Source organism: Neophocaena asiaeorientalis, unplaced genomic scaffold (genome assembly GCF_003031525.2).
Source record: "Neophocaena asiaeorientalis asiaeorientalis breed wild unplaced genomic scaffold, Neophocaena_asiaeorientalis_V1.1 scaffold123, whole genome shotgun sequence".
In the NCBI taxonomy this organism is placed as follows: Eukaryota; Metazoa; Chordata; class Mammalia; order Artiodactyla; family Phocoenidae; genus Neophocaena; species Neophocaena asiaeorientalis.
Window position 1 is genome coordinate 7,554,954 of NW_020173666.1, and position 21,411 is coordinate 7,576,364.

General features: G+C 41.7%; 1 protein-coding gene across 1 annotated transcript in view; it reads right to left on the reverse strand.

Moving 5' to 3' along the window:
- SYNE1 (spectrin repeat containing nuclear envelope protein 1) overlaps positions 1 to 21,411 on the reverse strand; it is a 451,837-nt gene that overhangs the window by 160,184 nt on the left and 270,242 nt on the right. The window contains exons 87-94 of the mRNA XM_024748028.1: positions 20,138 to 20,323; positions 19,343 to 19,465; positions 18,820 to 19,002; positions 17,452 to 17,595; positions 12,144 to 12,338; positions 10,905 to 11,045; positions 3,939 to 4,106; positions 3,566 to 3,727 (exon numbers count right to left, since the gene is read on the reverse strand). Of these exons, the coding sequence (XP_024603796.1) occupies positions 3,566 to 3,727; positions 3,939 to 4,106; positions 10,905 to 11,045; positions 12,144 to 12,338; positions 17,452 to 17,595; positions 18,820 to 19,002; positions 19,343 to 19,465; positions 20,138 to 20,323 (1,302 nt within the window). The remainder of the gene's footprint in view (positions 1 to 3,565; positions 3,728 to 3,938; positions 4,107 to 10,904; positions 11,046 to 12,143; positions 12,339 to 17,451; positions 17,596 to 18,819; positions 19,003 to 19,342; positions 19,466 to 20,137; positions 20,324 to 21,411) is intronic.

The following is a 21,411-nucleotide window of genomic DNA, read 5'->3' on the forward strand; positions in this document are numbered from 1 at the left end:
AAAAAAAAAAAAGTTATCTTAATCATGAAGCAACCAGGATAAAAAAAAAAAAAAGCTTCCTCATTCATTTAATCTCAGTGGATTTGACCAACCAGGCATACGGTGAAGTGAACAACTTCCATTTCAGACTCACAATGTCTAAAACAGCTCTCTGAATGTTCTGCACTAAGTGATGATGGAATTAGGAATTCCACAACTGTTAGTTTCCATTCTGTTAAGAGTCAAGCCTCCCTATTCATGCTTCAGTTTACTCTCAGGGGAGAGTGGATATTTTTGGAAGCTTGCTATAGTTTTTAACTTCAAGATCCAGCAGCCAAACTTACTGGGGGATGGGGTTTTCTTTTGCGGTGATGTAAATGTTTTGAAACCAGATTGGGAGGGTGATTGTATGACACTGTGAAAGTACTAAAAGCCACTGAACTGTACACTTTAAAATGGTTAATTTCATGGGATGCGAATTTCACTTCCATCTAAAAAAACAAAAGGATCCAGCAGTTAAATACGTCTTCGCCCAATAACTGTCTCAGCTGGTGGCCAGATGTTTCCCTCCAACATCTGACTCAAAACTAAGGAGAGGGGATGAAATGTTGTTCCTCTTTGCGTTTCCGACTTGTGTTTACAAGGAGGGCATGTGCATGACCAGTTTGTGGTTTAGAGAGGTTCCTTGAGCTTTTCTAAAATGACTCACTCTGGGGAGAACATGGAGCTCATGTCTGGTTCAACACCCAAGGTGAACATGAATTTCATTGTGACTTTCAGAACTATCTACAACAGAGTTCATCTCAAACTTTGAGCTGTTATTTATATTAAAGAAACAGAACCGAAATAACCTCACAGCTCTGCCTATTAACCATCACTGAGTTGGTGTGGCAAAGACAACACATGCCCAGGAAGCATTAGCTGCCCGTGATAATGAAGGTCCCGATCAGAGGGCTCACCACCCGGAACAACAGCCACAAGTCAGCTTATGAACCGCACTGACGTCTTAAAATTAAACTTCTGGTTCAATTTAAAGAGGGTAACAGGAAAGGCACAGCACTCCACCCAAATTCAGCAGGTTTAGACAAGTGTTCGGAGGAAAAATGTAGGCATTAGAGTAGCTCTCTAAAGAAACATTAGTACTTCCAAGAGAGTGTTAGGAAAAACTTAGCAATTGAAGTATTTTTTATTAATTTTTAGAGAATACTAAAAGCATACTGGACTTTCTCACCCACATTACACTGGAATTTAGAAAGAGTAGTTCTATCGTATTGCTTGAAATTTTTAAAGTATCATTCCAGAAGCCAAGAACCAATTCAGATATTGTGATACCGTTAGCCTTCCATGTGGGCAGCGCTGTCCCAGAATTCATAGAATTCAGGTACAGACAGCAAAAGTAGGTCAGATGGAAGATGTCAGATTTGTGATGATACAAGAAATTATACATTATTTATATTTCTTTCCCTCTCATTAGAGCATTAATATAATTGTTAAAAGCGCCAATGATGGGTAATCATTGCATTAGCTATACCCCCTCATTGCTATAATTGTTAGCACTACCACTTTCAACTTAGAATGGGACAAAAGTCATGTGCTTGGGCTTAATTACAAGAGAAGTCACAGGTTCATTTCTAATTCATAATACTTAGCTTTAATGTACAATTTTGAGTTTTCTCCATTACATCCCTTGAATAAAATACTACTTTTGCTCTACATTCAGCTTGTGTTTTCATACTAATACCTGAGAGGCAGGGTGATGCTGGTGATTGCGAGCTAATTTGCATTTTAATTAGGAACTCTGGAAGGTCAAGGCAGACCGCCAGGATCCTGCTTTCATACAGGTCCTAAATCCTGTGGGACCTGCTGAAGGGTCTTTGGGAGCTGTGGTCTGTCACCTGGGACACAAGAATGATCAGCCTTGAACAAAAGCAGAGGTGACTGGAAAGTACCCGAAAGTACCCAAAAGCAGAGAGAGTCAAACTCTGTAAACCCTCTCCTGGAATGCTGGCTTCTGATCATCTAAGTCTGTGACACTCAAATTCACTTTAATCCAGCCTTTGGATAATTTATGCCAAATCCTTTCTGGTTGCTTAAAAGAAGCTGTAGTCAAATGTATGGAAGTTCTCCTGCCCCTCCAGGTACAGTGAAGAGTTGGGGAGGGTGTTAGGCAGACAGAGCCCCAGGAGGCCCCTTCAGGTGACAGTGAGGTGGCTGTCGACAGTTAGAAAACTGGAGTACCAGTCAGAGAGGACTGTGGTGCTGCGGGGACACGGCATGGTAGTAGAGACCTAAGTCCCTGACTGTCCTCGTGATTGTCTTAATCCAAGTAAACAAAGGTTAATTTTAACTTTATATTTTCACTGCACCCTCCCCAAACCAGATGGACTATGGGTGACTTTAGGATAGCAGAAAGACCCACAGAAGGTCGTTTTCCCAAAATAAGGCCTATAAATGGATGCTATACACTCTGATTTCTATCTTAAGAAGTTACAAGAGTGTCAGAAACCTGAAACCACTGTTTCTCAACATGCTGTCTCTAGATGAAATATTCTCATTTTTGTGTTATGCTGCAAGGTCCTTTACTGTAAAACAGTACAGTTTTATCTTAGACTACACATCCGAACAAGCAATGTGTTCCAAGGTTATCCTGGGTTCCAAAACTACAGAGATGTTAAGTAGAAGAAAGATAAAGTACAGAGCTTCACTCTTATCGCTGGTAAATTACCCAGTATTTGATAACTACATAATTGCATCATAGCTCTTAATTTGCATTTTAAAATTTCTTTCTTTTCCTCTGCCTTTGACAGGGTTGTCACACGCTCCTGAGTCCCGGCTGCAGCAGCGTTTTCCTGTACCACGGTGGCTGAATATTTAGGTGACTGCACGCCTCAGTACCCAGACCCAGTTACACCTGATTATGCGTTAAGAGTACACCCGATAACGCTGCTAAGGCAGTAACCAGATTTAAGCTATGCACTTTCTTAGCGTGCATTTTAAGTTGATGCATTTTTAACAATATCTGTCTGAGTTAGGTTGATGTAATCATCTCTGTTTCTCACCTAAAGCTGAAGCACTGTCCAGTGTCCCTTTTAAAAATTGATTCAAGTCTGGGAAAACCCCAAGATCACAACTTGGAATCCCTTATTCTTCAGCTGCTTCTTTGCCTACTGGAGTCTGAGAGTTATTCTCTTCAGTGATAACGGGGAGGTGCTGGGCACACACTGGCTAAGTTTCTTCAAACAACAATACCCCGAGAAGGTAGACGTGGGGTACGCTTTATTCTTACAACAATGGTTCAAAACAAAATAAAAATAATGTGGCAACTATAAGGAAATGCAGTTTGTGTAATAGAAGTATAAAAACAATATCAAGGTCTCAATTTCCTTCTTTCCCTCTTATAGACCCCTCCCTGAAGCAGTGATGGAAACAACCACCGCTTGGCTTGGGATCTTGTTTACTCTGTAACAAGTGATACAGTAAAAAACGTTGTCAGCCTGCTGTCTTATACACATGCTTGGCCAGCCGGTCATAAGTAAGAGTGCACCTATTTGATCATGCAGGAAACTGAAGTCATCGCTATTCTTACCTGGTGTTCGGCCATCTGGCTCTCGGTACTCCTGCCGTGCTCCGGACTTTCACTGAGTTTCATCTCGATGGCCTCCATTTTCGTGGAGACGGACTGGAGGCAGTCCTGGTACTTCTGTTGGCGTTCCAACGCTTCGTAGAGTGTGCGCTGCTTTTCGCTGATCTAAAGAAGAAAAGGGATATTACCAAATACTCCCCAGCCCCTTATCTTCTAGATTATGACATCTCTTTCCTCACCGCTTTACCTCTGTGACCCAACAAAGGGTGTTCAACTGTATATGGGATGTGTACACATTATGCATTTATTTCATAAGAGAATCGCTAAGGTAATCAGTGTTTGGTGGGCTAAACAATTCCACATTTCGAAGACTTACCACATTCTTTAAGGTTTCCCAAGAGCGTTGTAAATCATCCAGTTTAGCAGTGGCAGATGGCTCCAGACTTGGTTCACAGAGCTCTTGGGGTGGCAGAATGCTGGGGGGAATCCTGGAGGCATCCGTCTGCAACGACTCGGCAGACAAGGCTTGGTAATAAGCGATGTCCTATGGGTGCAGAGCACCGTGTTGGATTCAAGAGGAAAACAAGGTTTAGGTCAGGACGCTCTGGGTACTGCTTGTCCTGTGGAGGAAAGGTTTAGGATTCATGCCCATCCCCCGGGGCCACCAACTATCAAAGTTAGTAAACTCCTGGGACAAGAAGGTCCTATCAAAGCACCCTGTAGTTGCTTTAGAATTTTTTAGAATTGGTAAAAAAAATTTACAAATATTTCAAGTTGCCAAAACTCATTCCTATTTTATATTTGGTAAAATGGAAATACTGGGTTGGCCAAAAAGTTCGTTCGGGTTGTTCCACAACGTGGACTACATGTTTAAGTGGTATACATATTTAAAGACTGAATAACCAGCAAAAAAGGAGAATCTAAATGATCTACTTCCTAAAATGTCGCTTAACGTGTTGATCAAAGTTTTGAATAATTTTTTAAAACCCTTGATTTAAATATATTTTAGTCTATAGAAAGTCTTTTTTTCAGATATAGCCAGGTCTTTAATATTTGTGAGTTCATTATTCATTCATTAATTTAAATATGTTAATATTAATCTGGGAAAATGTAATGGGGAGGTTAAAACTACTCTAAGAAACAAATAATAGAGAGGTTTTCTCCTATTCGATTCCTGGAAGTACACAAGAAATAAAGTGAATACTGAAAAATGAAGCTTCTGAATTTTCTTATTTCTTGGATAATAAATAATATTACATATTTTATTAGTATTGATAATGGCATTACTATCTCAAGATACATAATTCATGTGCTTTTAATTGCTTTTATGGTTGTTTATCTGTATATTTATAGAAACTGAACTGGGACGTAATGTTTATATTCTGGAAATTGCTATAATAAAGTTCACTACTTTCGCAGTTGCACTGTTTAAGATCAAAAACCTGAGCCTTATTGATAATAATGTCTTGGTAAAAAGTATTGACGAGAGGGGCTTCCCTGGTGGTGCAGTGGTTGAGAGTCCGCCTGCTGATGCAGGGGAAGCGGGTTCGTGACCCGGTCGGGAAGATCCCACGTGCTGCGGAGCGGCTGGGCCCGTGGGCCGTGGCCGCTGAGCCCGCGCGTCCGGAGGCTGTGCTCCGCAACGGGACAGGCCGCAACAGTGAGAGGCCCGCGTACCGCAAAAATAAAAAAGTATTGACGAAAGCCCCAGACACCTGGGAAACCAAGGAAACGGCAGGAAGGAGCCTGGTGTCTTGGGAGTCTGTACCAGGGCAGGAGCAGGGTGGCGGAATACAACAGAATGAGTTCAGACAGGAGTCTGCCACTGGAGGCGTCAGGACACCTGAGACCCCAGGTGAAATTCTCCTTCCAAGTAGCTACAGAATTGGAGCAAGTCACTCACATCTCATGCATGGGTTCCCTCATCTGCATAACACTGGGTGGTTTTGTGATTAAATACAGTGATGTCTGAGTGGCCATGAGACCTTCTACCCATTTTGTTGCTGTTGCCGAGGCTTCTAGGTAAGTCCCAGCATTTGTTGATGACACTGAAGCATGGAGACTGGTTCCTTTTCATTCCTAACCCTGTCACTCATCTTGAGTAGATTATCTTGGTATTTTCAAGTCCTTGACAGGCTTATATCCATTCATCCTCACCCACTTCCACTCCTTGAACATGCTAGGCTGTCATCACTGAATGGATTCACCCCAAGTGTATTTCTGACTGTGCTTAAGTTATGTAAACCCTTCTCTTGCCAACTGCTGTGTTTCCTTTGCCCCTTGAACCTCTGCTTCAGCCACTTGGAAAACCCCAACCATGACTCAATGCAACTTTTCTTTCCAGTACACACACACTCGCTCAAAGCCCTTGAGGAGATACTCCTGCAAGTTCTCAAATTTTCAAGGCTGTCTATATTCAGACCCACCTCTTGATTAAAGAGGACCCTCCTACCGACTCCCACGACCTCATCCACCTTCGCTTTTGCAAGGGTCTTGGTCCATTAATACCCACTCCCTCTTCACTGTCTTCCTCCTCAGCATGTAAATAAAGCCCAATTTTTTCCATCTGAAAACACCTACACACTCTTTTCTGATTTTTTTCTTGCAGGATATCACATATTGGAAAGTTCTACAGATCAATATGTGATGGCTCATCATACACAAACACATTCGGAATCATCATTTCTTCCCTCTCCCTTTGGCTTCATAATCCAGTTTCTGAAAATGGTAGTTTACACTTAATATGTTCACTTTCTCACCCTCAGTTCATTTCTAAGTAGCCAACTGGGCTTCAAATCTAGCGACTCCACTGAAAATGCTCTGGCCACAGTCAGCAGTGGCTGTTTCCCATGATATAAAATGATTCTTTTTCAGATCTTCTCTTGCTTGGTCCCTCACTAGCATTCAATACCACTGACCATCCCTTTTTGGAAACACTTTCCTTTTCACCTCTGTCCTCCTCCCAGCTCTCTAGTCATTCAATCTTTCTCTTTTGTAGTTTGTTTTTTGTCCTCATTCTTAAATATTGCTGTATTTTTAAGCTCCAGACTCCCATATCCTGTTGTACAAGTTTATCCCACAGTCTCTTCAAACTCAATATTTCAAAAAAAAAAAAAAAAACAACAAAACCGACATCTAGGATGAGAAATGGATTTAGGAAAAATGAGGAAGTATTATCCATCTTTCAGTGAATGGAACTTCTAATCACCTTGCTTGGGATTTATTCTCTATTTCTTCTTTCCCTTACAACCCCTGCTTACGTAAGGATGAAGGTCTATACCCTTGCCAAAACACTGGTTCAATCTCACGTTACACCAACAACTTCCTAATTCTCAGGGTGCAAGCTGGCAGCCTGCAGGTTGCCTCTAGCCTGCATACATTCAGCTTGGTTTATACAGTGTTTTAAATTGTGTAAAATTTCTCTTCATCCAGAGAGGGAGCTTTCGTAAGAATCCCGATTCATGGCTTCTCTTGCAAACCAGAAGGTAGGTAAGACAGGACTCTGCGTCCAAACAGCTACAGTAATTCTAATGGAGGAGAGGCTGCCTCGTTCACGTGGGGAGGTGCTATCCAGGTGCGCTGTTTCTCTCATTTACATCACCAGTCTGGACCAGACACCAGAGTGTGCAACTTCTGCCCCTCACTAGCTTCCTGGGCTCTGGATTTGTCTCCTGTCCACACTGATCCAGAATGACCTGTTCTAAAAGTCACTTCCGGGCAGAGCTTCTAGTTAAATTCCTTCAGTGGTTAAGGATTAGCTTCTGGACAAAGTTCAAATTCCTCTGTGTGGCATTCAAGGTCCATCAGGGTGTGTTTCCTGTAACCTTCTCATTTTCGTTTCTCCTCCCACCTTCTCCTCCAAATCTATGTTTCTCCAATCATACTGATATTACTTACAGTTGCCTTGATGGGCCATTTTCCTTCCTGCTGACTGAAAAACTTCCTACATGTACTTCCTTCTGCCTGGAAAACTTCACATCACTCTAGTGCACTCCAACTGTACCTACCTTCCCCTGCTTTAAAACAAAAGGGGGACATCCTTGACCCACTGAACTCCAGCCTTGTTTAGGTACGTACTCTGCGTCCTTCCTTAACACTGTGCTTCCCACTTTCACAGCACCTGTCCCACTCCATGGTCATCATTTGCCTGCTCTCACACAGACTATGAGTGCCTTAAAATCTGTGGAAGTGTCTTTGATCCTGAGCGCATCATGGAGTATTGGCAAATCACAGGCAAGTATATACATTCATAAAAAATGGTATATGTAAAAGCACTTTTGTAAACTCTATTGTTTTGTATACATGGAAGGTAGTACCATTACTGTCTACGAGGAAAAGCAAAACGTCCTTTAATGTAAAAAATTTAAATGAAATACTCTATAATAAATAAAGGTTCCCCAAAAGAATAAAATAAATTTGTCACAAAAAAATCTGTTTTCTGGTGTGTGTGTGTGTGTGTGTGTGTGTGTGTGTATGTGTGTCTCAGGTCTATTAGACAGGAAAGACAACCCTTGGTTTCCTAAAATAATTTGAAAATATATCACCTTTTGTAGATTAATAATTTGCATCTATTTGAGGAATACATAGAGTCAATAAAATAAATCAATCAGTCCTATAAGTAACTACTAAATAAGGGCAATATTTGGCATAGTGAAGAATCACCCTTAGAAATATGTCTCTTGTTGGTTATGTGTCTATGTTACGGGAGTTATTATCCATCAGATTCCTAAGGAATTAAATTTGGAAAACCACTGCTACAATTTGATTAGCATTTTCCAGACTAAAATGTACTTTCAAAATTAACCCCACATTTAACTTTCACCATTTTGTGAATTAAGTAGCATTGTTTCCCATTACAAATGAGGGACTTTCTGGGTACATTCAGCTTAGAGGAAGAGCTGGGACCCATTCTGAGCTTTTTAACCCAGAACCGGGGGTTCTACCCATTACACTACCACTCTTTTCAAACTTCTACTGCCCTCAGCTCTTCCGAGGAGAAGCCCAAGTCTTGGCTTGCTTTCAATAAGATCAAGAAGCCTGCAGCAAGTTCTGTGGCTGCCTCGTTATTTCTACCCTCAAGTAAACTAAACTGTTATCACATTTCAGCTAATAACTACTGTCAGAGAGAGAACACACTGACTGCAGGGGATCAGTTAGTTATATAATGGAGATCTACTTACAGAAGCGGCAAGCACACAGCCTTTTTTTAACAGCTGCGACTTTATAAAGCCGTTATATTTGGCCGCTCCTTGAAACAGCTGTGCACATTCTGTACAGTGTTTTGAGTCTGCAAACTGGAACTTATGGGAATTCTAAATGTTCTCAGTTTCAAGAGAAAATTTTGTAGATCCAGGCATCACTGGCCATGTTGCAGTATTTGTTCATTTTCCTCTGTCTTACTTACATCACTGGACAACATAGCATGTGGCTGGAACGATGGGGTCGATTTGTCTAACACCAACCATTATATTTTTGCTTTCCAACAGCTTCCTGCGAGTATAGCTGCCTGACATGAACTAAGTGAAGATTTTTTCCCCCTAATTTGCAGTTCCACATGTAAGTATGTTAGGTTAATAATGTGATTTAAATTGATATGGGTAGAGTAGAGTGTCAAAACGGGATTAAGACAAAACACAATTTTGCTCATAATTTTGGGATTTGATTGAGCTGGACAGTTAAAGTCATCGTAATAAAAATGTTTGCATATTTTACCATTTACAGAATACTTTCACATGTACATGGAAAGACACTTCACAAGATGCGGCACTGAGACTTATAATTTTAGGAAAGGGACACTCTTCCCAAGTGTTAGTCCCAAGGTCCGTGTTCATTGTTCAATTTGAAAATGTTAAGGACATTAGGCACATTATATAGGATACATTTTTCTTACACAATAAAAAGCTGACTCTAGCCATACTTCTATGATTCTAACGACATCTGTGACCACAGGGAAGAACACATCATCAAAGAATGAGTAATTCATATTTTAAAATCAGAATTTGGAGAACTGTTTTCCAAATGCTCCAGAACACTGTGAACTTTTTATTTTTAATTTCCTCTCATCACTTTTGTTATTATTCATCTTATGGCCACTTTTTCTCTAGATTACAAGGTGCTTGAGGGCAAGGGCCACTGCTGTCTCCACCTTTGTTACATCTCTGGGACCCAGCACAAGGTTTTATGCCCAGCAGGTGCTCACAATGTATCTGATGAATGCATGAATTGATATGTTCCCTAAAGCTACATAGATTTTTACCAAGAGAATTGTTTGTTTGTTTGTTTTTTTGGCCGTGCCACATTGCTTGCAGGATCTTAGTTGCCTGACCAGGGAATTCCCTCCAAGAGAACTGTCTTATCTAAAGGTTTCTTTGTTTCATTTTCCCCTTTTGGGGGGAGGTAGGTTCTTTTTATCACAGAAATCCTATTTTGAATGCTTTTGCTTTAAAATAAAAATAATATGACTGATTTGTAATACAGCTTATAGAACACTTGCAATGTTCAATGCTTCTCTCTTGATAATAAATTTTAACTTCTTTGAACACTAGTAATTTCATGATAAGGTAATTAAAATATTTTTTTAGTTTTTTGGCTAAAGGAAAAAAAAGAAAGTATTATTCAACACGCATTAAAACAATTTTGGTTATTGTAAAAGCATCTTTTTGAACTCTATCCAATATTTTTCGTGAAAATTTTTGACATATTTAATTTAGCATAATCTATATTTAATATAGTGTACACAAAAAAGACACCTCATAACAGCGAGCTATGGTCCCCATTTTATAAAAAATAAAATTTAAGATTATTGAAAGATAAGAAAACTCAAAATGCAAATCTACTTAGGCACTCCAAAATATACACTGACAGCCTTTAATTTTGTTGGCAATTAGCAAATAAAGAAAAAGTCTGATACAGTGAACATAAATTTTCCATCTTCAAAATCTGAGCTGGTAAGCGTCAAAACTATGTTCAGTGAAAATGTTAAAACAGCAATAGAATCATGTTATTTTACAACAGTGACACGAACATTTCACTTTCTGTTAGGATGCAGTACTCCATTACAGACAGCTGTCAGAAACTGAAGCCATAATGCCTTAAAACAGGCCCTTCTCCAGCTATCATTTCTGTGACCTCATTTTTGCTCATCTCATTTCAGTAGCCTGGGAGAGGAGATGGTGGGTTAAGCCAGTATTGGTCTCACATGACAATCACAGTTTGTGCAACTATCACACCTAACGGTGTGCTTCTCAAAGTCTACGATTCATACCCATAATCTCATAAGAACAGAGAATGGAGCCCTGCATCCGTTCAGAGTTTAGCTGGAGGAATGCCAAGGGGGCGGTACCTGGTTAATGGAAGCATCTGTATTAGCCACAGGTGAAGGGGAGCGACAGGCAGGTGGAGAGGAAATCTCACTGTTGGTTCCCTCCTCCCCAGACTCCTCAGTGACCGGTGACAGCAAAGTGTGACAGCGACCTGCAGTCATCTGTCACATAAAATGTTGCCCAAAGGACATGAAAATTGGTTAGCTATGTTAACAAAAGACCTGGTCAGGCACGCACAGGCCAAAACAGAGATAACTATACAACAAGAGTTAGAATTACTGAGACCCAAATTTACATACAAATTCTGTGTTACTATCTGAAAAGTTTGTCCTCACGTGAATATGCTCCCAGGGACCATTTGTAATATAAACAGGGATAAGGGATGCACGTCACATTATAGAGTGTTCTTGTTGATGAATTATCTCTTTAATTATTTTCCTTTTCTTGATTGATTGTATCTTTATAAATTAAAATCATGAATCATACAAATGAGGGAAGGGTCTATGAAATAAAGCTTGGTCTTTTGTGGATATTTCAAATTCCAAATATTCTAGCAAGATAAATGCACCCAGAGTAATATACTGCCAAAAGAGTCCAGGTATGGTTATACACTACCCAAAGCACAGCACATTATGTGTGGAAAATATACAGCACTGAAAAACACCGAGTTATCAAACTAATTAACGCAGTTTAGATGCAAAGTTATGAGGAAATAATGTTGCAGAGAGAAATTAATGGAACTTATTTTAATCCAAAGGTAAACTTCGGATTTCTAGTTTCTTATTTGTCTAATAATAGCTTTCCTTCCACAATTTATTAAACATTTACACAACAGAATACTCAAACATACCTCGTCAGCCAGTGCTTCAGCTGGAAAAACACACAAAACATATATGTAGCACTATTCTCCCATCCCCCAGAAAACTAGAAAACTGTGCAAAGGAATTGTTCTGAAGCTCAGAGCTTCTGAGTATTACTGCTAAATTATAAACAAATGCAGGGCCAACTTTCAGCACGTTGAGTAATTCAGGAGTCTCAAACAAATAGCTTCATTTCAACTGCCACTGTTTACAGCGTCAAAGATTGGCCTTCGCCCAAAGGTAGTCAGAGAGTTAAGGGGACGTTCCTGAGTTCTAATCTGCAAGACCGGGCACTGATCCCTAAACCAAGCCACGGAGAAGAGCCCAAAGCCACTAGGCAGGAGACAGTCAGAAGAGAGCGAGCTGGCACCCAGCAAACTGGCCTTGACCCTTACTTACCATGACCACAGAGGGGTGGGCCGAGGTCGCGGGGAGGAGCTCCCCGTCCAGGTTCTCCATCCCCTCCGCCAGCCGGTCCACGTCGGTCACCGTCAGCAGCATGGTGGCGTGCTTGGCTTTCACGGTCAGCATCTTGCACTTGGAGTTCAAAGAAGCGATCTGCTCCTGGTAGCCCTTGATTTTCTGAGCCAGCTCCTGAGGAAACATTCCCGCCCCCCCGCGCCCCGGGTGTCACAGCAGCATCCGAAGGAAACAGAACTAGTAGCGTTCATCTTCCTCCGGGGCTGGCCAATGAAATCTCAGGGCTGCGCCAGACGGAGCGGCGGGGAGGCAGGATGTGGACGGTGCGAGCGCGGAGCCTGCCTGCCGCGCTCCCCGAGCCAGACCACAGCGCGGCGGGGCCGGAAGGGGTGCTGCGGCACGCGCGGCGGCAGAGACAACGCCAGGAGGCCGGGGATTCTAATCCCGAGAGGCGCTCCGGGCCGCATCGGAATTCATGGGAAGTTAAGCCCTGGCAACTTTCTTGAAAATGCCTAAGGAATCTAAAATTGCCAGATGGTTCATGCCAGGCAAATTAGGTCATGTGATGACTAACACTGCCAAAAACGCAATGCTCAGCTCTTACCCTCCGGAATATGTCAAACAGAGCAGTCATTTGTGACAGACGCATCACAAAGTAAACTGCTCCTAATTCCTGTGACCCGGGGAGTTGCTTTTTTGCAGATAAGGTGAATATCACTTAGGAAACCCTTATTTTTTTATGCAGATTACACCCCAAATAAAATTTTGTACATTCATGAAATTTTCCCTCATGTATGCCATCATGCCTCCAATGTTTCTGATGCCTCAAACTAGGGCTTTGAACTTGAAGTTTGGTTCAATTTTAATGGCTTTTAATTTTTTTTCTTGTTGAAAAAAATTGTTTTGAGAGATAGAAGTTTTAAAACTTTTACAAAGAGCTAATTGACAATATATTCTCAACAGCACATAGCTCTTAAAAAATCTAATATATTAAAATCCTAAAAGAATAATCTAAAATGGTAACTCTAAAATGTTAAATTTATACTTTCTTGCTTAAAAGATGCATACATAAGTTAAAAATTGAAGATTTAAACATTCATTCTTTTTTATTACATTCATGTAAAACATTAACCCTGAAAGTACAAAACCACTATTTTTATCTATCCTTTTTATTTGGCTCCTTCACCTGAAAAGCTGTCATTTAGCATTTGTACGGAACACATTTTGTGAGGTTTTTTTTGTGTGTGTGTGGTACGCGGGCCTCTCACTGTTGTGGCCTCTCCCGTTGTGGAGCACAGGCTCCGGACGCACAGGCTCAGCGGCCTTGGCTCACGGGTCCAGCCGCTCCACGGCATGTGGGATCTTCCCGGACCGGGGCATGAACCCGTGTCCCCTGCATCGGCAGGCAGACTCCCAACCACTGCACCACCAGGGAAGCCCTTTATAAGTCTTTAAAATGATAATGTGTGTATACACACTCAAACTAGAGCTTTGAACCTGAAGTTCAGAAACAAACAAAATGACAAGAGCAAAATGATACATGCATGTATATGTACATGTGTATGTGTATATGTACACACATACCATTTTGCTATTGTTGTCATTTTGTTTCTCCCCTCCCAACCAAAGCTGACTGGGTGGGTGGAAGGGAAAGCAGTCCAGCAGAACTCAGCCAGCATCCTGTCTTCTTTCTAGTACAGAAGTACAGGAATTTTTTAAGCAAGGATTTAAAAAGTAGAAATCATGGGTTCCCCTGGTGGCGCAGTGGTTGAGAGTCCGCCTGCTTACGCAGGGGACACGGGTTCGTGCCCAGGTCCGGGAAGATCCCACATGCCGCGGAGCGGCTGGGCCCGTGAGCCATGGCCGCTGGGCCTATGCGTCCGGAGCCTGTGTTCCGCAATGGGAGAGGCCACAACAGTGAGAGGCCCGCGTACCACATAAAAAAAAAAAAAAAAGTAGAAATCATCAGTTCTTTACTTTTCACTGTTACAGATACTTATTTAGTTAAACCTAATAGGATTTTTATAATTGTGATTAAATAGCTATTTACCACATCTGGTCTAGTGCCTAACACATGAGTACTCTATAACACTTGGTAAACGTGTACACAGGGAAGTCATCTACCAGCGCACCGGACTCCTTGAATTCGATGTTTTCATAGGACAAATCACTAAGCCTCCTTACCATGGCTTGCCCTATCTGGTAGATTTGAAGACTCTGTGTGAAGTGGAGTTAGTCTTAGGCCTCCCATCCTTTGTGCCTACGTGGATGGTCACGGCCCCTACTGCAGTACCCTGCCCAGCACGCTGACAGCAAACGCCCATTTCCTAAATCGATGTTCTCAAGTTATTGTATATAAAACTCATCTAGGGGACTTCCCTGGCAGTCCAGTGGTTAAGACTTCGTGCTTCCAATGCAGGGGACGCAGGTTCAATCCCTGGTCGGGGAACTAAGATCCCACATGTTGCTCGGCATAGCCGAAAACATTTAAAAATAAATAAAACACTAGTAGCAATATTTAAAAAAAAACAACTCATCTGAGTTGTTTGTTAGAACTGCAATACTGGTCTAGGCTTCAAAAGTTTTCGATTTACTAGGCTTATGAGAATCTGCATTTCATGGTTAGTTCATGTGATTCCCTTGGAGAAACATCTCTAGAGAACTTTCTTCTGTAAGAATAAACCTGCCTATATCCCATGAACTTTGTGGCTTAGTGGTCAAATCTGCTAAATCAAAATGGAGCACTAAGGGGGTTAATGTGTTCCCCAGTCTCAGGAAGCATACATATTTTTAGTTTTTACTGAGTATTTCTGAAAATGATTACAAAGGATGAGTGTACAGGTGGGAATTTCAGGTACAGGAGCAGGCCTTCTGCGTCATGTGGAAAGTGAAGAGCTCTGAGTATTCTCTCCTATCATTTAAAAGCGACAGGATAAGGTTTTTTCAAATTAAATGCAACATTTGAAAAATTACAAGAAAAAAATGCAAATTCCTTAGAAATGAACAATGAGTTTAAGTTATCCATATGGAAACTAGCCTCACCTCAAAATTAAATTCCATTAAAAGCAGACAGAAAATACAGGAAAAAACATTCTTCCAAAATTCTATGTTATGAATCAGGCTTTCCCCATGCAACACTTTCCTTCCTGTGTTTGTTTTACACATACAATGAGCCTCACACAGGACTACTTCATTTTAAATATGAAAATGGAGGGCTTCCCTGGTGGCGCAGTGGTTGAGAGTCCGCCTGCCGATGCAGGGGACACGGGTTCGTGCCCCAGTCCAGTAAGATCCCACGTGCCGCAGAGCAGCTGGGCCCGTGAGCCATGGCCGCTGAGCCCGCGCGTCCGGAGCCTGTGCTCCGCAACGGGAGAGGCCACAACAGTGAGAGGCCCGTGTACCGCAAAAAAAAAAAAAGAAAAAAAAAGAAAATGGAATCTAAATCACATGACGAAACTAACACATCTACACTAATGTTTAGAAATGGGAGGAGAAAATGTGACGAAATGAACAGATCACTGGACAGCAGCCAGAGGACAGTCTACGGCTGAGTCTGCTGAGAGCCGGCTCTGTAACGATCTTGGGCAAGTCGTTTATTCTCCTGGACCATCATTCTTTTCTTTTATGTGTGATCTTAGTTCCCTGTCCAGGGATCGAACCCATGCCCCCTGCAGTGGAACCTCGGAGTCTTAACCATTGAACCGCCAGGGAAGTCCCCAAAGGTAGTAGATTAGAATCTGGTTTCTATCAGTTACTAGATCTAGAAGATCTGGAGGTCATTCTAAAAAGTCCGTTTTTGTTTTCTCATCGGTAACATGGAGATGATACACACACAAAAATTCTTACCTCACAGGGCTGTTGTAAAAGATACTCTAAAAACTTTGTGAATTGTTTTAAAAAACATAAAACAAACAAAAAAGCAACCACAGCAGCAATGATAATTATTGTTATTCCAGATAGATTTTTAAAAACATATTTTCTGCGCTGTGACTGAAAAGTTGTTACAACAAAATTCTGGGTCTTACAAAATGGGATTAAAAGTAGTTTCAAAATAAATTTGTATTATACAGTCTAATGTATGACATATAAACAGTGTTTCAAATAGTTGCGAAACATCTTTTCATTTAACTGCTTTAGTGGCAGAAGAGAAATGAATAGCTAACACAGATGATTATCTACGGTGTAGAAGTAAATGTAGGTGGGGTATTTATTTACATTACTTGTAAAGCATATGCAAATGTTAAGTGCTGGATGCACTCACTGGCTGTGACAAGAAACTAGAGAACTGCATTTGGAAAGGGGGGAAGTAAGATTTCCCAACCTTACACCTGACACTAACACAACATTGTTAATCAACTATGCTCCAATATAAAATAAAAATTTAAAAAAAAAGCGACAGTTGAATCTTTTGGGAATCTTACTATGCTATTTGGTTTGGAAAAACTGTTGTTCTTATGACAACGAAGTTAAAATAGAGCAGACGGAAGGAAAAACTGAATGTCTGTCCTTGGCACAGAGAAATAAGACACACCCCACCCCACCCCCCAGTCACCTTCCAAAATTCATGATGCTGGGAGCCAGCCCCCAAGGAAAGAGTAAATGTGATCTATATAGGGTTTGACGGGTCAGGAGAGGAAATTCACTGCTAACTGTCAAGGAGCTGGAACACTCAAGCTCCTTGTATGATCTCTGAGGCCAGGTCTGCACAAGGGGTGTCCAAGTCCTAAGGTCATAATGATTCCAAAGGTACAAAGAAGGAGGTGCATTTGAAAATGGGGAAGATGCTAACAGGCATCATCTGGAAACCCACAAAACAAACAACATGAGTCATTCTCTGATTCTGGTAAAAGCAGGTGAAGTGACCTATATGTGAAAGAGCAAATGATTTTCTTTTTAACAAGAAATACCCCTTCTTTTAAAAGAGGACCATCAAAGCAGCAAGGCTTTGAGCACTGCTCTTCCTTGCAGTTTGGAAAGACAGGGAGTACAGTGTGTTTTGGTGTATGAACTGTGAGAATTCTGCAGGAGGCAGTCGGTGGGTCGTGCTGGAGATATGTCATGAATGCCGGGTCAAGAGGTTCTGGAATCAAGGGGAAGACTCATGCTACTGGGTCTTGGAAAGTATCAGCAAAAATAGCCCTCAAAATGTAAAGAGAGTCAAAGAGGCTCTCTGAGAACCCAACACATTATGCTCTGGACAGGGAAGACCTCTCTCTTTCGTCCGCTGGAAACCAATCACATAGCCTCACCAAGCCAGTGTCCTGCCCTTGAACTCGGCTCGTCATACCTCGTGCCGGGAAATCTGGGCTTGCAGCTCCTGGATGTCGCTGGTGGCCACAGGCTTGTCCTCAATCTCTCTGTGAGCTCCTTCTATGAGCTCCTGGAGGTGCTGCATTTCTTGCTCGTATTGTTCATACTGCACCACAGCCTCCTTTGAAAGGAAAGAAAAAAGACAATTATCTGTCTACGTCAATAACTGTGTAAGTGCTTCTGTGCTGCTATGCGCCAAACTCTGGTGCTAACTTCTATTTACCCATGTGTCAAGGGAACAAAGAAATGATGGGGAAAATTCCTAGATGATATTTCAGAGCCTTCTCTCTAAAACATTTTGGCAAGATTATTGATGGTCTGAAAATAGTTAAGTGGCTAGATACTCTTTCTCCTCCGTATTGTCCTGAAGACGGCAATGTCATGGTCTAGAACATGGTAGAAAGCAGTACGAAAAGCATGATTACTTCATTTTTCCATCAAAGAAATACTAAATATATATGTACGGCACTCAGCTAAGTGCTGGAATAGGGGATATAAAAATGAATGAAGCATGGGGGGGCTTCCCTGGTGACGCAGTGGTTGAGAATCTGCCTGCCGATGCAGGGGACACGGGTTCGTGCCCCGGTCCGGGAAGATCCCACGTGCCGCGGAGCGGCTGGGCCCGTGAGCCACGGCCGCTGAGCCTGTGCGTCCGGAGCCTGTGCTCCACAACGGGAGAGAACTTCTACCCTCAGGTTTTTACTGTCTAAAAAATTACAAGATAATGCAAGTAGAGTTGACCAAATAGACCATTAGTGGTTTAATGAGAGGACATGTATACAATTTTTGGATAAAGTAGGTGAAATATTAGTTGAAGGTAGATAAGAGATAAATAGTGTCATTTCTTCCTAGTAAATAATTGTTCTCTTATTAGGGGAAGAGGCTAAGAGTTATAGTTGGATGTACTTCTCAGGCAATAAAATGTATCAATAAGCTGAAATATAAAAAAAGAAAAAAAATTCTGTAATATACCTTAGCAGTAAAGTCTTAGTACAAAGTTCTAGATGATTTTCAGATGAATAATGAGATAAAAATCTATGATTGAATATAAAAATTAACCTTCATAAGTTGTTCCTTATAAAAAAAATAATTGCTAAAAGGTAGTTTTCACCAAAGGATATTTTTAATAGAGCTTTCCCCAGGCTTTTGTGGGTGATCCAAATGATAGCATCTCATGTCCTTATTTTATATAACCACAACAAGCTGTCTGAGTTAACACTCTGGATGTGTTTTGATGGCTGAGCCCACGCAAATGCTAAGAAAAGCAGCCCATGACTCATCTGGTGCTGCTCTGCGGGTGGCGTGGGGACCGCCTGTAGACGCCGGCTGGCCCCGCTGCACGTGCCTGCATGATGTTGCACTGCTGGATGGCTGTGTGCTGGAGCCGGCTGGCCCCCTCCTGCAGGCGCAGAGCTGCGTGGCACAGCGGCAAGCTGGTGACGACGTCCTCGGGGATCCGGAGCGCGCTCTGGCTCATCTGCACGGCGTGGACTTTTGGCTTGAGCGACTCCATCGCAGAGAGCAAATGCTGCAGGTGCCAGTTCATATTTTATATTTTTTAAAATTTTATACCTTATACAAATTTGATAATTTATTTACATAAAATATATGTATACATAAAATATACGTTTTCCATTTAAGATGTATATTCTGAAATATTTTATGTTTTACTGGCTTATTTCATAAGCAAGAGGCATTTACTAAATTACAGCTCTGTCCCAAGTTATAAAAATTTTCCCAGGTATTTTTTTAAATCATGCATACAGCGCTCAGACTAAAACAGAGCTTAGAAATTACTTTTCCTAACTATCCTTTCTTTTTCAAAAATATAGCTCCCTACCCATTTCCCCTGAATTATTTTTGCTTGCCTGTCGGTGAGAGAGTTGCTCCTTGAGACTAAGACGTCCAACTTCTGGAGAAGTCAGTGCTGTCTGGGCTTGCTCCAAAGCAATTTGTAAGTTTCTGAGCTCTGTTTCAAATTTTTTCATATCCTGCAGAGTAAGAGCGATGTTAACGTCGATGTATAAGCACTTGAAGTCCGAAGTCATAGGTGGAGAACAGCATCATGTAACCAGGCAGGACCCTATAGGGCCTTCTGGGGCAGACCCCGTCCCCAGTACCCTCTGCTTGAGCTCCTCTCTGAAGTACCCAGATAACAGTATCTCATGCACATTTCCTGAGCTGTATAACCGAGCTGAAAAGCCCCCACCAGATGGAAGATGTTAATTACTTGACAACCATGAGCTCACAGCCCCAGGCCTCCTGGAGCTTAAGGACTGATACTGTTAAGCTCTGTGACATCTCCCTGTTACCTCAGCCAGTCAGAGAACTGTCCACAAGCTGATCACGTATGCTGTGAAGCCCCTCTCCCTCTCCCGGACTTTAAAAATGCTTTGCCGAAACCCTGCAACGGGTTTGGGGTTTTGTGGGGCATGAGCCACCCGTCTCCTTGCATGGCCCAAATCTTTCTCTGCTCCAAACTCCGACGTTTAGGTGTTGTTTGGCGTCACTGTGAGTCAGACACACAGCCATAACCATCACAGTCAAGAGGCTCATCAGAGGTAAGCGCTCTCCGTTTGATATACAACCACGATTGTTTCTTTAATGATAGACTTTTCCATTTAAATTGCTTTTTTTTTTTAAGAAAACATTTTATGTTTTACCTTGGCAGCATCGTGGAGATTCTGCAAACGAATTCTGATCCTCTGCCGCAGCCCCTCAGTCTCCCGTCCCAGGTCTGCTACTTGCTGAGACATTTTCTCCGTATGGTACACGCTACTGAGGTACTGTAATTTCCCAGTCATCGCTTCCAGATCGTTGTAAATCTCTTCAGATTCTTCTAGCATGGTCTAGAGTGAATTATCAATGTTCATGACATTGACAGGTAGGCAGAGAGGTATGGGTAATCAATACGGTGTGGTTTAAAGACCATCAGACTGGGGAGGGAGTAAGGTGACGTAATTCACATTTTCCACGCACATTGTGTAGGTCGTGTGCCTTACTGTGTTTAACCTTCACAGCCCTGTGCCTGCTCCCCACTTCCTGTTACCCCCTTTTCAAAAAGAAATCAAATTTCAGGAGCTGTAAACAATTTGTTGAGGCCACCTGTGCTGGACCATAAGGCTACTGCTACAACTGCCACCCTAAGTGGCTCCCTGGTGAGGGTCAGGACGCGAGTACTGCCAGCAGTGGTGATGCTCTGACGCACTGGGTATCTTCATCAGGTCACTGGCCCCCCTTTTCTCATATTCAAACTAAAGCGATGCTTTTCAGGTCTCATATTCTGTATCTAAGACCCAAGCATATATGGATCTAAGAAAAGAAAATAAGACAAGAGCATCACAAACACTTGCTTTAAGTGAGACAAAGGGGTAGAGACAACTTGGCATAAAACAAAGCCCTTGTCATTCAAGATAGTATCATCTCTGGGGACTAATAACAACATCAATAGAATAAGAAGCATGTAACGTGCATTTTATAAGCAGAGTGAAAGAAGAAAGGGTTAAGGATGCCAGAAATGAGATGTGCTGCTGCTTGCAGGAGGGTTGAGACAAGGCTTCCTGGGAGAGTAACATTTGAGCTGAGTCAGAAGAATGTTTGTATTGACAGATGGGGAGGAAAAGGAAAGACGTTTTATGCTGAGGGGACAGAATAATAAGCAAAGGCACATAGGTGAGTGAGCACAAAATGTGCAGTTCCTGGGGTGTGTGATGTGTAAAGAGGCGAAATGGGAGATGGGACATTACTCTTAGGCAATAGACTCTTATTTTAAAAAATAAAGTACATCTTTTTTCTCACAATAAATGTCAAATACATATATTTTATAACATATTATATATTATATAACATATTATATATTATAAAGCTTAGAAAATATTGAAAAATAAAGAAGATAAAATAGTCCATAATCCCATATCCCAGAGATAACTTTAAGCAA